Source organism: Ciconia boyciana, chromosome 6, assembly GCF_034638445.1.
Source record: "Ciconia boyciana chromosome 6, ASM3463844v1, whole genome shotgun sequence".
Lineage (NCBI taxonomy): Eukaryota > Metazoa > Chordata > Aves > Ciconiiformes > Ciconiidae > Ciconia > Ciconia boyciana.
In genome coordinates, this window is record NC_132939.1 from 36195334 (window position 1) to 36207839 (window position 12506).

The window sequence follows — 12506 nt, forward strand, 5'->3', positions numbered from 1 at the left end:
AGAGGTAAGAACGGTAATTCATATAACCTGTTCTTCCCTTTCCCAAATGAAAGAAGGGTTGAAGAAAGAGGAAGAAAACAGTTCCACTGGTCCTTGTTTAATTGAAATAACTGGAACTGACCCCAAACCATAAAGACAGTCAAACTGAAAAACACAGAATAATGCAGAATGAAAAATGACTGTATCGTAATGTGATTAAGGTACAAAAAAAAAAGTTCAAATTGTAATTTGGTTCTTAGGAAAGGATTTTTGTTTATACCTCACAAAACAAACAAACAAATCTAGTAGTACAGTAGAGAAAGGCTTTTATTATTTAAAAAAAAAAAGTTTCTATGTATCCTGAGTTTCAGATCAAGACCCCTCCTATTATCCATTTTATTTCCTATATCCACTACATATGAGAAAGGTTATACAAATTCTGGTGCTTGGATGACAAGACATGAATGATTACTGAAAGATGAAAAACTTTCTTACATGTATTCCTGTGAACAGGACTAATCCACCCTAGCATGCATGGGAGCTGGACCTTGTATTGTACTTACGTATCTGAAAAGATGTGCAGCAAGGGAATTTAAAATCTGCCTTCCTGCTCTGGCAAACTTGACTGAATGCTGCACATGCATACCTAAAAATGTCACAACCTAGCTGTTATACAGTCTGTTCTGAATTAAAGTAGCATTTTGAAATGCAGAATTTTAATTGGCTTTTCATATTGACAAATTATTTTCCTTTTTCAACAGTTAACAGGAAAAAAACCCCATCTGTCTAGCATTGTTCTTGTGCAACTATGAGACCTGGAACTCAACTTGTGAAATGAAAGTTGTGGTTTTCTTATCTGAGCAAGTGTGTCTACAAGTTTTCTTCTATTAAGAACACTTACGGTTTTAATTTATCTGATATTCTGCTTCTTGATCAACACTAATACATTCCAGGCAGAACCTATATATTAATATGATGTATGCAGCGTGACAAACCATTTGCATCCAGTATCTTTATAAGATGATGGACTTGTAGATCTACACCTGTATGTTATTTAGGAGTCACATTTAAGAACACACATGCGATTTCAAAAATTTCAAAATGATTGTGCACCATAAGAGTAAGAATATATATTCCTCATAGTAAAAGTAGTAGCATTTCCTACACATCTTGTCTTCCATAATAATGTTTTTGATACTCTAGAATCAAAATACAAAATGACAACAAAAAAACTAGCAATCGATTAATCTTCATTTCCAAACTCTATGAATATGATCTTTCGAGGTCCCTTCCAACCTGGGCTGTTCTATGATTCTATGAATATACTGGATATACAACAACTGTCTGGAGTTTTTCTTTTCCATTTTCATCCTAGATCCTCTTTGGTCCCATTCACCTTACTGATGTTACTTTTGGCAGACTCTAATGACCTCTTCCTAGCTAAGCTCAAAACGAATAATTCATTTCCATTCTCTTTGACCTCCTTCATTTCTCCTTGGTCCAACTCAACCATTCCTTCACTGAAGGAATACCATAGATACGTCTCTGTTCACCTTTTATACTTCTTAAATTCCTACACTACTTAAATTCTCTAAGTCTTTTCCAGCTTTTTCTATATGCAACACCGTACTAACATTAGTGACCTGCTCTTACAGTAACAAAACTGCAAGTAAAAGAGAATTGCTGCTTTTTCACAACAGCATCCACGTAACATTTTCTTAATCTTCTCCTTGATTCTGTCCGTCCATCCATCTTATTCCGAGTTTTTGTGAAGCCTGCCTTTTTGATGTTCAATAAGCCCATCCCCTGTATTTTCATTTGGCCTGTAATAAAAGGTCTTAAGATTCTTGGCAGAGAATAGTCACTGTGGGAATTGTTAAGGAGCATTCTCTAAGGAAACCTTCGGAAAATTAAATGTCTGTTTTATGAAAAGAGAAATTATCACTCTTGTCTAACAGCTTATTCTGTAGTCCTAATGGAATGCATAGAACTGATTAATCAAAGAGATGGAAATAAACACAACCATTTTCTACAGCTCTTTCTACTGTTCCTATTGCTATTTTTTTCATGTATTCATTTTGGTTTGTATAATGTAAATGTGATTCCTACGACTATGACACAGTACAAACTTGGCCTTATGTCTATTATGCAGCTCACAAATCCAAGAGATAGGACAATTCCAAATCATCAACTTTGGCACATTGTGTCACTATCACACATTTGAAAATGTTCAATATAGCATTCACGTTATTCTCCTATTTAGGGATATAAATACATAGATTTCACTCAGAAAATAAACATTTCTTAATTTTACCCTTTTGTTTACACAGTTGTAAAAAAACGGAAGCAGAGCTTGAGGCAGTAACAATACACACCAAACATATATTAAGAAGAAAAACATACAGGGCAATAGGACTCCACAACTATTTTTTGTTTTAACTATAACCGACTTCTAAACAAGTAATAGCAATAGCAAAGTACAGCATTTCTGAACATACTGAAAAGGTTCGACACCTATTCTAACCTTATTAAGACTGGTTGTTTATAAAATTAGTCTGAATACAACATCTGTTCCACACAACGTATCTAGATCCTAATACTTTCACTAGTATTTTTATACTAGGTGTGCACATTTTCACACTCAGTGCAAATTTTGTATCTTCTTTTTCTATACACACATGAAGAGAACGGCAATAAAAAAATTCACCAACAAGTGAAGTTTTCTGACGTTCAGTTTGGGTTTTCTTTTGGCTTTGGAGACATTTTTACTCCATAGAAATGTAAAAATGGAAAATTTAGAGCTGAAAAGTTTACTTTACATATGTGAATGTTACTTGTGGTATCATATTACCTAAGCCATAACTTATTTGCCACAACAGGTATGGAGATCTCATTTGTTGAATATGATTTTTAATGCTGTGGTTTTTGTGTATTAAAATGATTAGCTTGCTGTGCTTTTGATTATTAGCCAAATGCAAAGTTAAATTCAAATAATAAATCAACATAATATATAACAACTGTAGCTTTAAGTTTAATACAGAAGTGATTTAGTCTACCTAATATGATTTAGTTATCTTAATGTATTATATAAAATTTGAGAGAGCAAGAACTTGCAAAAAGGTGCAAAATATATAAAACATGAAAGTCATTGTAGAGGCTGAGCTTTCAGAGATTTTTTAGGGCTTTTTTTTTAAATTACCATCTTCCCTGCTAATGCTCACTTACCTCTGCTTATAGTAGTACACATTCAAGACAAACAACATAACAGGCTGAAGTCTCAGTGGAAATCAACTACTTGAATTTCAGCAATAAAAGAACACATGACTGATTTTCTGTTTAGTAGGTCTCAACTTCTTGTAACAACATCACTGCCTAATTAAAGATTGCTGTAAAGAGTCTTTAACCTATCTAACCTAAAATTCAACTGACAATCAACAACCTTTTTTTTTTTTGAGAGAGAGAAGGAAATTTATAAAAATGCACTACCACTTACTTGTGCTGTGAATCATTCTGATCTGTAGATGGAATTGTCAAACACTCATCATGGCCATGGAAAAAACGTACTACATGCCCACCAAGAAGATACCCTGTAGATGCAGCACATTTACTCATTAGCTTAAACATTGACAATAGGAAAATAACACCCTCAAAAAAAAATTTAAAAATTCAAAAGACCTAGGTGAAATCTGTTTTCCAAATTTTCACTCATAACTGAAATTAAACAAGAACAACAAATTTAGTATGACAACATATTATTTTTTAGAATCTTTTTCAGTTAAAAATATTTATTCTGAAAATGAAGAGATAAAGAAAGCAATCTCTTAACATTTGAAAATCAAATTAGGATTCTGTGACAGAAAAGGAAAATAAAAACTTCTGCAACAATTACTGTTTTGAAAATCGAATGCTTCAGGTAAAAGCCAAATCAAATATATAATACCACACTTTCCTCCCCCTTAATACAATTGAAATGTTCTCAATACAAAATAATTTGGTGAGTTCATCAGTTTGTTCTGACATTTATAATTTGTGTCAAAACCAAAACTGCACAACAGCAGCAGGAGACAGAGGACAGAAAAACACTTAGCAGTTCTGAAGATTAAGGTTAATGGAAGCTAACTTTCCAACCCATTTAACACAAAGACTACAGGTCAAAACCAGGCACTTTGCCTCACAGAAAAAAATAAAGTAAAAAAATGGTGTAGGAGGAGAATGATTCATCAGACCCTCAGTCCAAACTGTTCTGACCTTGTAAGTGAAATTAATGCCTTTTAAAAGAACAAACACACACCAAGGAGGAAGGGTAGAAGGAAACTTTCATACTGTGCAGCCAGTTCTATATAAATTTGTAAATTAGGAAAACAGTAACTGGCAATTATCCTGTTGCCAATTAATACAAAGGTCAAAGCAAAGAAACAATGCAAAAAATATATATTTTCCTGATATTTATGTTCTGTCAAAAGTACTTCAAACATCACAAAAAGTATGTTGTCCGACTTCCAGTCCAGTTTTAGACTCAGGAAATCCCACTTTCTCAGTCTGCCCATTCAACTTGAGCTAGGCTGCTAAGTCTTTTGACATATGATCATCCCTCATGTCAATCTTTCTGAGAAGCGTATATACAGCTAAACCTAAGCCTAAGTAGTTGGGAAAAAAGTGACACACAGAAAACCTACTTCTCTGCCTACCCCACCCTATCCTTTTTTTTTAATTTATTATAAAATTTTGGATTATGTGTCCAATTCTGAGCTACACAGTACAAGGGTTCCAAGTACAGCAAAGGGCCACTAAGCTGATTAAGAGACTGGTGCACCTCACACATGAGGAAAGGCTGAGAGAACTGGGACTGTTTGACCTAGAGAAGAGAAGGCTCTGGGGGGATCTCATCAATGTAAAGAGGACAAAGTCAGGGTCTCTTCAGTGGTGCTCAGTGACAAGACCAGAGGCAATGGGCACAAACTGAAACACAGGAGGGACCATCTGAACATCAGGAAACACTTTTTCACTGTGAGGGTGCCTGAGCACTGGCACAGGTTGCCCAGAGAGGTTGTGGAGTCTCCTTCCTTGGAGATACTCAAAAGCTGTCTAGACATAGTCCTGGGCAACCTGTTCTAGGTGGCCCTGCTTGAGCAGGGGATTGGACCAGGTCTCTTCCAACCTCAACCACTCTGTGATTCTGTAAGCACTTAGGAAATTTAGCTGCCAAATCCCTGCACTTACAGAAATCTAATATATACCACTGATCTTCCTGATCTCTCTATGTGGCTCATTATGTTTGTCATCTGTTACAAGGTTTTAATTTTACTACAGGATGGATTTTCTGTTTGCTTGGTTTTGTTTTACCCGTGAAACCTGAGAACACAGGGACTTTTCCAGAATTAACCTCTATTCTATTTATGACCCATGATGGCAGGGGACCAGACAGCCATTTATAAATATACAGCTCTAGCATAATACACTTCTTGCAACAAAAAGCTATCAGAAAGTATTACAAGGAAAATCCATATCCCATATGCTCTTAAATTGAAAACCTACAAACACTCTGAGACCAGTTTCTTATGGGCCAGTGCACAGAGACACCGTGGGATGCTTATTTAAACCACTTGGGGTTAGGAGGACCCAACCATAGTTCAGATAAGCCTAGTGACTGTTAGTCTTTAGCAACAGGGTAGTCTACTTCTATCAAGACTTAGTATAGCTGATCCCAGGGAAATGCAATGTCTCTTTCAGGTCCCTTATAGCTCCATTTTTTCCCATGATCCTGTATATTATTATATCATAAGTGATTAGTTTTAGGGCCTAGTGATACAAAACGATCCTGACTTAAAGACATTTACCATTCATGAATGTGGAGAGCTGATGCTTCGAACAGAGAACATCAGAGGTAAAGTACAATGTTTGTTATGACAGTGTTAATGACAGAGTATGGCATTGAAATAAGGAGCACTACTGAGTGGATGAGCCTTTCATTACAGAACAAGACATTTCTCAAACAGAATAAGGTGATGCTTCTTAAACATGGTTGTAATGTGCAGTCCAGTACCCAGAAAGAAATCATGACCACGTGGTGTGGGATTTAAGCGTGATTAAGAAGATGCGTTTAGAGAGCTCATTTTCATTGACTATTATAGAGAGGCAATAAGGAAGCATGGCTGTGAGATCCAGAAAGGACACTGAGCAAATATCCTTAAAAAACACAATTAAGAGACTGAAATAGGAACTATGAGAAACCTGCTTTCCATTTTGCATGTACCTTTGTCTCTCTTCTGTTATCTCTGTTACAGGGTGATTGAAAATCCTATGCCAAATCTAAGTTTACTAGCTTTAGTTATTCTGCAGCTCCTACTCCCCAAAATTAAACTGAAGACAATGAACTCATCTGTTGCTCTCTCAGTCTTCATTTCTCATGCAGCTTTTTACGCTTTGCTATTCTAAAGTTACAGCACTTATTTCACTTTTCGTCAGTTAATCCGGCTGATGTATCTGTAGTTCCCTGTTTTCCCTTCTGTTATTCTTCTCTCCTATACTAATTTTCTTTATTTTCATTAAGCTCTTTGGTTTGATGTTCTGAGGGTGGTTTTTTTTCATTTTCACTCTTTTTGAAAAGCAATACAAAGTAATCTAAAGTATATACATTTCTAAATAAATAAAATGACAAACCTTCTGTAATACTGCTTCCTGAGCATGTAGGATGTACATTCCATAGCGTCTGCATAAAGGAGGCATCCACCTGAATACTTCCATTTGACATGGAGAGATGCTGAAATAAGACAACAGTAACAGGAAACAGTGAAATTTATGCCCTTAAAAATATTTAGTATATTAATTTCTCAACAAAACAGAAATACATAATAAAGTAAATATACAAATATTCTTTAAAAATTAGTAGTCACTTGCTTTTAAAATTAACTCTTTTCTAAAACTAATCAGCAGACTCCAGCTGCAGCTTAGAAATCTTCCACAGTTACAGAAATAAAAACTTCCCAAGATGGAGAATACTGAAGTACACCTTGGGATAAAGGCATGGAAACAGTCTTGTTCAAGGCGGTGAAAACCTTTCACTGAGAAAAAAAAGTGCATTACAACCAGGCATTATTTCCTAGATTAGAAATAATTTCTTCCATAAGAATCCCAACCATTTTCCCCAACTCCTCACAGCACTTTGTATTTTCCCACCGTGTATTCACTTACTAAACAAACAAACCTACCAGGTATCTTTCAGAGGACACACTGACCAGGATAAGATCATCACCTATTCGAACTTTTTCTCCTTCTGACCTTTGTTTAGAAGCAGGGTGTATTGTCCACCAGCATGCCTCACCTAAAGGACAGAGATACTTATCAAGGGTATACAAAACGGACAACTCCCAAGAAATTTAAGGATATCTTTATACAACATTGAAATAACATAACAAAGAACTGTGTCTTATAAGACATTCACCTTATAAAACCACCTCATTCCTCTTTTCAATCCATTTGAATTTTTTCTTTTTCCTTGAAACTTTTTGTCAACCAATCTTTGTCATCACTGAAGCTGATATTTCTCTTTTCATGCTTTTTTAAAGCAACTAACCACTTACAAAACACTGCTCAGAACTGCCCTCCCTTCAAGGCTCTCACTGCCGGTAAATTGCTGACAGCTACCTCACTCTTAATTATCACCTTTTGTGTCTTCTTTTGTTTAATGTTCATATTTAATTCACAATCTTCTGTATCATTTCCACTCTGCTACATTTATGTTGTAGAATACAGAATTTTGAAACAAATACTCCATAACTTTACAATATTGCTACACTACAAATATCAGTTCTGGGAGCAGTTTCATTAGCACTACAGACCATATGACTACAGGATAGCCAAGCCTAAGGATGACAACCATAGAACATTTCCTACCCATCAAATATAAGATTCCAGATTACTTTGCACACACACACCCCCCGATTCTGGGAAGATTACCTAATTCATTCCACAATGTCACACCCTTCAGGGTTTAGTTAAGACCCTGAAGAAAATGAGTTAAATACAGCTTTCTCACTGGGCAATGCAAAGTGGGAGAAAATTAAACAAAAGCAAAATTGGTAGCATAAGACAAAGCATAAAAATCCATTTGATCAACTAAGAAATCTCATTTAGAACTTCCTTAAAACAAAATTTTAAGGTTATGAAATGAATTATAAAGAAGACAATAAATAAAAGTTACATCCCTGAAAGTAAAAGTGTAAAGTGCTAAATCTTTAAAAGATAATAATTTTAAACATCCAGTGGCTTTTCACTCAATACCTGCTAGGTGAAGAATACTTCCTGAAGCTGGAATTGATTCAATAGGACGGTTTCAGGGTGGGGGAGTAGGGCAAGGGGAAGTGATGTTATGGTGTTCAGTTTATGAGGTTTATAAGCATGCAGTAGTTATCAAAATCCTCTCTGCAGAAACGCAACTAAGCATTCCTTTTATGTGTTGCTTTTTATATCTTACCTATGTGTACAAGGGTCTTTTTGTATATGTACAGTTAAGCAAATACCAATATGAGACAACTACAGATATTTGTTACAAAATCTCATGGACACAAGCAGACACATGCACAATAACTCTGAAAAAAACTATAAACTTATAAAGACAGATTTCACTGAAACTATTTTCAGAGAGATAGAACACATACATTCCCTTTATCAACATGCCTAAAGAAAATGGTCTCCATCTCAGGCAGCAACCAAAGATATAATCAAGTAACAGGCTGCTAATATCCGTCTGAGACCATCTTCTGTATGGCTACAAACAACTGAAAGACAAACTTTTAATTCAAAACAGAAGGTCATGTAGATAATCAGTCGCCTGAAAAGGAAGTTTCAAAGATAATGGTCAACAAACATTTTAACACCTACATTGGCAGTGCCCCTCCATCATCAATTAGCCCATTTTGATTTTAATTTCTTTTCAAAATAATGAAAAGACAATAGAAAGCACAGCTTTATATTAATACAACTGGCATTTGTTTAGTTGAAGTTTCACATTAATGAGGTGTGTATACAGGTACTTATATTTTCCCTTCAAGTTGTATGTCTTGGTCTTGGTACTACAGGGTCACCTGTTACTTTCTGATGAGTACTCATCACTTTCAGTAACCATTAATACTATGTATACAGCAGCACGTAAACCTATTTGTCTCTCTTTGTGGCTGAGTTGCTTTTAAATTCTTTTAACATAGGTCCCAGTGGCATCTCATAATTTATATGTGATTTCATGGAAGCACAATTTTTCTTTTTTTATTTTTTTTACTATATTTCTGTCAGCAGCACTGTTACTGGCAGTACTCCCAGAAATGTATTAATTAGATTTTAAAGCTTTCTCATCATTTCTTGTTTGCGTCTTATCTCTTCCACTCTGTCCCATTATTATTTTGCTCCATTTTATGCTTTTATTTTTCTTCAGCTCTTTTAGCAATGTGCTAACTACATTTTTTCTGTTTTCCTGCATTACAAGTTGCATACTTCTTTTGTTGCATGGTTACAATGTATATTGTGAATGCACTGATATACAGCTTTGCTGTACTGTAATTGTATTGAAAGTGCCAAACCATACAAATAGAAAACAAATGCATCAAATTTATTTTATTCAACGGAAATTTTTTACTTTGACCATTATCACCAGTGTTACTGCAGTTGTGGTAACTCGGTTTAATTGCAAGGCACTCTCACATTCTTACACGAAGTCAGTTAATTTACTGAAAGTCATCAGTATTGACAGTCATCATTTACTTTCAGTCATCTTATTTCTAATGAACACATAAACATGATATTCATAAGCTTGCAGTGCCATTAATCTCAATGCCTCTTCTAAAAACAGAAACGTGTGACACATTTTACTTCAAAAATAACTTGCCATACCTGCTGCATTTTCTCGTAGTCCCACATCAAATGCAAGTTTATCCGTCTGGGATCTTGATGATGTTAAACATGTCAAATACTGCAAAACAGTGAAGTTATTGAAAACAAAAAACCAACTGTATTAACACATATGCCAAATTAAGACATTCACATTACTCCATCTTACTATCAGTCTGTGCTTAATTTTTTAATATTGGTTAAGCATGATGTTAGTTGTATACAAGCTCTTCCTGACTTTAAAACATCAAAATCCTTTTCCACTTCAGCACATATTTCTCTGCGCAATTTAGCTCCTACCTTCCAAAGTTTCACATAGTTCATCAGATAGGAACAGGCAAACATCTTATTACAGCGTTACTGTTAAGGAACACCTTATCTTATAAAATATGATGTACAAAATAATACATATCACAACAAATTCATTTGCGATAGCAGCAACTGGTTAATGGAATTATCATTAAAATGGATTCCTTAGGGACACAGAAGTAATCCATGGCTAAAGGAGATTTTCAGCTACATTTCTGAGTGAAATGGATTGAAGAATCTGAATTTAAAATATAAGGGCCACTTCCATTGTGTTGAGAAACCATAAGCTATTCAAATTTTTTTATCTAGTACAGAAGAGAACTTAGAAAGAACATTCTTCAAATTTACATATTTTTTATTTTGATAAAAAGACAGTTATTTGAATTTCATGTTACTCATTCTGTGCAAGTGCTCTTTCACTTACCATTTCACTAAACGAATGTCGAAGTAGTATAGCATGGCCATACAGCAGGGTTCTGTGACCACCCCCTTGAGCTGCCTACAGAACATGACAGAGAAGGTCAGAACTCCACTGTACTGCGTGGACTACAATTAGAATTATGTAACAAGAGGAAGAGCTACTACAGTTCAAGTAATAAGTGCAAATATTCAAGCAAATTGTCAAATGCGTATGCTGGGCAAAAATCATAATAATGAAGTAGCTACAGCAATAGCCAAATATCTGCCAAGGGAACAGACGTTGTTCTTCGTCAGACTCTTATTGTGACCTAATTTTTATTATAATTAAGTAAAAACACAGCATTTTCAAAAAAATGTTTTAAATTAAATAAGATACTACTTACCTTTCTTATAAACTTCTCAGAGGCATTAAAAAAATAATAATAAAATAAGTATATATATACATACACAAGCTGAAATCTAAAAGAGGAGAAACACACCTATTGCTCAGAATACTTTAAGCACATACTAAGGATATCTACTTGCTAGGATTAATGTTATTTTAAGCATTTACCAGATTCATTAAAGCAACTGCATCCATAATTTCAACCAAACACAGTTATTAATTTCAAATATGGACATTTATGACAAGATCAGGGAGAGGCAAAACTGGATTTTCCATACACTTCCTTTAGAGAATTTAACACATATCTTTTGAGCTCCTTTTGGTGACCAGAAGAAAATAAATTCCAAGGGAAGAATCTTAACAAGAAAGTTACCTATGGAACAACAGACAACAAGCTTTACAGGTTTTCAAGCCTGCCTCTCTCAGCCTTTTTCCATATCTCCCATCTTATTTCCTAGTTATTTATAAATAACAAGCCTATTTAAACTTAAGTAAATAATATGACCAAGAAATTAAATTCTTGATTTATTGTGGTGCTTTCCACTGAAACTAAGATTTTTTTTTTTTTTTTTTTTAGATCCTTGATCCCAGATTGTATGAAGCACTTTTTTAGGAAAGTGATGTCCAAATTTTGCAGAATTATGGATATCATTATTATTGTTAATACTAATTATACTATGGTGGGCAACATTGTACTTCCTTTTTTTCTCTCAGTCCAGATCATAACATTTGCCCTGGTAAGTCTTGAGTAATAATAAAAGGTCCAACATCAGGATCCTGATAACAAGTTAGAAATTGCTGATTTAAGAATATCTAACTTCTCATGTAATTGCTTGAAACTGTTCTCACACACACAGAGCTTTTTTTCCATTTAAAAGAGCATTTACTTTATAGTCTTCTTGTTTCAGGTGTGCTCAGGCAACCATTAAATATGAAAGATGATTCCCCAAAATATAACTTTAGAACAGGCGTCATCTCTAGTACATTACATATTGTAGAAAGGACTGCCTTTGAGGTCAGTTCTTTTCCCTGGATCCATGTGGAAGGGACTAAGATAATTAAAGGTAGTTCCAGGAACTCAAATAACGGTTATACATGTGTAGGCAAATGATTTTGCACTCTATGAACAATATATTAGTTAAATTACCAATTAGGTCAATAGGTTTACAAGCTATGTACAACTTGCATTCTACAGAACCCCAACTTAGAAGACATCAAGCTGAGGACACTACTACATTCTGTAGCTTGACATATAGAATACTTAATACTAATTCAAAGGATTAAAAATGAAATGTTATTTGTCCAAACAGAAGGAATAAAAATCTAAAAGCCATTCAGCAGAGGTCTTTTATTACAACTGCAATAAAATAAAAATTCTACTTCTATTTTTCAAGCTAATAACAAAGACATTACCAAATAGGGATTTGGGACCTGGTTACGCTGGAACTTAATGCTGTTAACAGATAGCAGACAGTCTTATGTAATTTTATGTAGTAAATTTTTTTGATAAATTTCTCAGAATTATATAGATACT

The 12506-nt window shown here is 34.5% G+C and overlaps 1 protein-coding gene across 1 annotated transcript in view; it reads right to left on the reverse strand.

Moving 5' to 3' along the window:
• RYR3 (ryanodine receptor 3) overlaps positions 1-12506 on the reverse strand; it is a 263605-nt gene that overhangs the window by 172388 nt on the left and 78711 nt on the right. The window contains exons 5-10 of the mRNA XM_072864265.1: positions 10971-10982; positions 10592-10666; positions 9862-9940; positions 7188-7300; positions 6640-6739; positions 3473-3566 (exon numbers count right to left, since the gene is read on the reverse strand). Coding sequence (XP_072720366.1) covers positions 3473-3566; positions 6640-6739; positions 7188-7300; positions 9862-9940; positions 10592-10666; positions 10971-10982 — 473 coding nt within the window. The remainder of the gene's footprint in view (positions 1-3472; positions 3567-6639; positions 6740-7187; positions 7301-9861; positions 9941-10591; positions 10667-10970; positions 10983-12506) is intronic.